This window comes from Galeopterus variegatus, unplaced genomic scaffold (genome assembly GCF_000696425.1).
Source record: "Galeopterus variegatus unplaced genomic scaffold, G_variegatus-3.0.2 Scaffold48422, whole genome shotgun sequence".
In the NCBI taxonomy this organism is placed as follows: Eukaryota; Metazoa; Chordata; class Mammalia; order Dermoptera; family Cynocephalidae; genus Galeopterus; species Galeopterus variegatus.
In genome coordinates this window covers 1-4,023 of record NW_007774533.1, presented here as the reverse complement: position 1 = coordinate 4,023, position 4,023 = coordinate 1, and the positions used below count along the sequence as shown (strand labels likewise).

General features: G+C 35.9%; 1 protein-coding gene across 1 annotated transcript; it reads right to left on the bottom strand.

Annotated features, from left to right (window-relative positions):
* Nucleotides 1–126: 126 nt before the first annotated feature.
* On the bottom strand, nt 127–3,852 carry LOC103584266 (high affinity immunoglobulin epsilon receptor subunit beta-like; the record flags this gene model as incomplete). The annotated part of the gene is made up of 4 exons (XM_008565332.1): nt 3,791–3,852; nt 2,802–2,925; nt 2,021–2,155; nt 127–183 (listed from the first exon to the last, which is right to left on the bottom strand). Coding segments are annotated over exons 1-4 (378 nt in total), but the record flags the coding sequence as incomplete, so codon positions are not given.
* Nucleotides 3,853–4,023: the final 171 nt, after the last annotated feature.

Below are 4,023 nucleotides of genomic sequence, written 5' to 3'. Positions count from 1 at the left end.
AAGTAGGTTGAAAAAAAATTGCATGTTCACACTCACAATCATGTAGGAGATGAACACATGTCTTCCTCAAGACTCCTAAAATTCCATTTTCTTACCTTATCTGGGATAGACAAAGTTGCAACTCACCAGATATGTTGTATTTTTCTTTTCCAATATAATTGACAAAAGTCCTGAAATATCAAACTGTCCAAAAGAGAAGGGAAAAAGACACAGTTAGTCTCTGCTCTCCAATGTGTCCCTTTTACCCCATCCCCCAAATATAAAGTAAAATTTGGGGTGCTCCATAAAGCTGTGTATTAATGTCCCTTCCAAAAGAGAAGGGAAAAAGACACAGTTAGTCTCTGCTCTCCAATGTGTCCCTTTTACCCCCATCCCCCAAATATAAAGTAAAATTTGGGGTGCTCCATAAAGCTGCGTATTAATGTCCCCTAAAGCTGTGTATTAATGTCCCTCACGAACCCAGTATTTCCTTATTCTTATTTTCTATAGATGCTTCTGAAAATTAAATATGTATATAAATCATGTGAGGGTCTTGTTAAAATGCAGATTCTTATTCATTAGGTCCTGGATGGGGCTTGGGACTCTTCATTTCTACCAGGCTCCCAGGTGATTCTTCCCCTGGCAGTCAGAGGTCACTCTGGGAGTAGGAAGGTCCAGCAACAGGTGGTGCATGACTTTTATACCACTATTGTCATTTGGTGGTAACTGTCTGTTCATCCTCTGTGTTAGACTGTCTGCTCCTTTAGGCAAGAAACGTGTATATATGTGGCATGTACATCTCCAGAGACTAACATATCTCATGTAGACATATAGTGATTATGAAAATACACGTGATAAAAGATTTAGTAAAAAATAAAAATCAATAACACAAATTCATAACAATCTCTCAAGATTGTATGATGGGTTGAGAGACGCCTAATAAGCTAAGTGTTTGGAATGAAAAGACAGTGGAGGGAAGTTTTAAAAAACTATGGTAGAGGTTCAAGGAGAGTCCTGGACAAATGTTTTGAGTACTAAGTATTTAGCATAGTACCAAGCCAATGTGATATTTATTATAGTTAAAATATATACTTGTGAATGGAGTATTAATACAAAAACCAACATGAATAATTGCAAAACAATTATGTGGGACAAATGAAGACAGACAGTAAAGACAGTGTGCTGTGTCACTCCATTTATATAAAGCTCTAGAAAATGTGAAATAATCTGTAATTACAAAAAGCAGATCAGTGACTGCTTGCAGATGGGAAGACAAGAAATCGGGGAGGGAAGGAGGGTTTACAAAGAAGCACAAGGAAACTCTTGGAGATGATGGATATATTCATTGTATGTATGTAGTAATGTTTTTATGTGTGTATAATGTGTCAAAACTTATCAAATTGTATATTTAAATATGTGCAATTCGTTGTATGTCAATTATATCTCAATAAAGCTATACAGCCTCACGATCTCATTCAGCCATCTGTTTGCCAGACGACACAATGATTAAAAGAGATACAATTGTAAAGTACCTAGAAGACTTTCTTAGGGTGTGATAGAAGTTTATCTTTTCCTTACCTCAGAATCTCTTTCCCCTCCCTGCATGAAGATAACTTCGTTTTTATCATTATTTTTAACCGACAAGATAAAATGGTATGTATTTATTGTGTAACTTTATTGGTGAATAGTCTTAAGGGTTTTTTCCTGGAATTGGATTTTGAAAATTCAGGTTTAATTTCTATTAGCTAAAAGATCCTTTGGGCAAGTCCTTTAACTTTTATTAGTCTCAGGTTTCTCATCTGATAAAAGTATGCTGAATGTTCGACCCACAGCTAATTATAGTAAGAATCCTTTGTTGTTGTTAATGAGCACATATATATATGAAAAAGTGCTTTGTGAACTGCAAAGATATATATATGTTGTATACATATATGTAAAGAATTATAAATATAAATACTGAATATAAACAACTGATTAGATCTGAGTAAGAGAAAATCTATGTTCAGTGTTATTTCAGAAACAATTATAGATATATACTCACAAATATTGCTCCCCAGAATGGATAACCTGCTTTAAAGGATAAAAAAACGTCTTCCTCAAAGTCTGAAAAATTGAACGCAGAGCAGACAATTGTTCCAAAACAAAGGCATATCAAACCAATCAGAATTTGTGTTACCTGTTAGAAAAAACACGTGGATTTTGTGAAATTACGAGATATTTTCCCAAGATTGTATCAATTTTCTTATAGCTGAGGCCAAATGTAAGAAATTATTTTAGTGCCTTAGACTGTCCTAAGTAAGAAATGATTCAATCTGAAATTTTCCATGATCCCCTGGCCACTATGACAATTGATACAAGCATTACCTAATGCCTGGATGGCCGACACATTTCTCATGTGCTTTTATTTACATAGTCATGGCAGACATCAGTAATAGTTCTTTCCATAAGTAAAGATTATGAATCCTTCACTCCTATTTGCCATTCTTGTCCTAGTAATTTAAAATCTTTATGAGAAAATGTTTCTCTTTTCCTAAAAGGGCTCGATTAGTGACCAACTCTTTATCTACCAGGATTTTTAGAGGACCTGTCACTCATCATGAACCCTATTGGAGAAAGAGTTGATGCAATCAAATATTCTTTTCTAGAGCCAATTCTTACTCCATCCTAAAAGGGCTCGATTAGTGACCAACTCTTTATCTACCAGGATTTTTAGAGGACCTGTCAGTCATCATGAACCCTATTGGAGAAAGAGTTGATGCAATCAAATATTCTTTTCTAGAGCCAATTCTTACTCCCGTTGAGATTGGAGGATGCTAACTCACCCCCAGGAATATCAACTCTTTCTTCAAAAATGTCAGCCATGTATGCTGGGGTAGAGATGAAGCAGACTTCTTCAGCAGGGTATCATCGTGAACAGATATTTCTGAGAGTTCAAATTCAGGCACCCTGTGAAATTTAACAGAAATTTGGTCATGAGAAAGTTCTCTAACTTCCTAACATAAAGGGAAGTTTCATTTGTTAATATTTTCAAAACAATCCTGCAATTGAAATCTTCATTGTCATGACTAAGAAACTAAGGCTCAGAGGGTCCAAGTAACTGACCAAGAAGACTTGAACACTGTCCGAGTAATTACATGCAACAAAAACCATACCAAGTTTTCTTATATTTAATCCAGGGTTACTAGCACCAAGGTCTTTCCCATTAACCTATATTGATAAATAAAACTGAAAACAGTCAAACAAACACGTTTACCTATGCATATCATAGTCCTTCTATCATAGAAGTGTATCTGAATATATTTTGTCAATGATACACCCAACTTCATGTGCACCGAGGACAGTAGGGTAACAGCTTTGAATGGCTACTTGGATCTCTATTACTATTTTCTTCTTCAAAGCAGTATCCCACAGTTTATGGTTCATAAAGATCAACCAGGAAGGTCACTTTGGAAAGCATTTGTAAGAGCATGTGTGATGGATAAGTGTCCCTCAGCTCATAGACACACAGGCAAGAGATCAATATGCATTGTAAGAACTCTCCTGTCTCACACCCAGAATATGAGCCTCTAGTGTTAGAAAACCTGTTTCTCCAATACACCAGGTGATTAAAAATCTTCCTCCCTACCAGTGAGAGAGAACCACTTGGAAAGTATAGCAAATAGGTATTAATAGGTACCAAATATATTGATTAAACTAGATGGGTCCATGCCTAAATCCATGAATTGACATCTCCCCAAACTGTTACTTTCTCTGGTCCACTAAGTGATTAAGTATTAAAAAAAAAATGATGATAATAATAGCCTGTACCTACCTGGAGGGCCCTTGTGGATTTGGGAGAGTGAGATCTGTTCTGCTCTTATTTTCCATGTCCATTTTTTCATTAACTGGGCTACCCAGGAGTAAAGAATATTGTTACATTAAGACTTGGTGGACTTCCTCTCACAGTGTGCTCTGGATGGCCAGTTAAAATGAGTTGACTCATGGCATTGATGAATATCTTCATACATAAGCCATTTGTCAGACAGATAAGTTTCCCAGCTGATT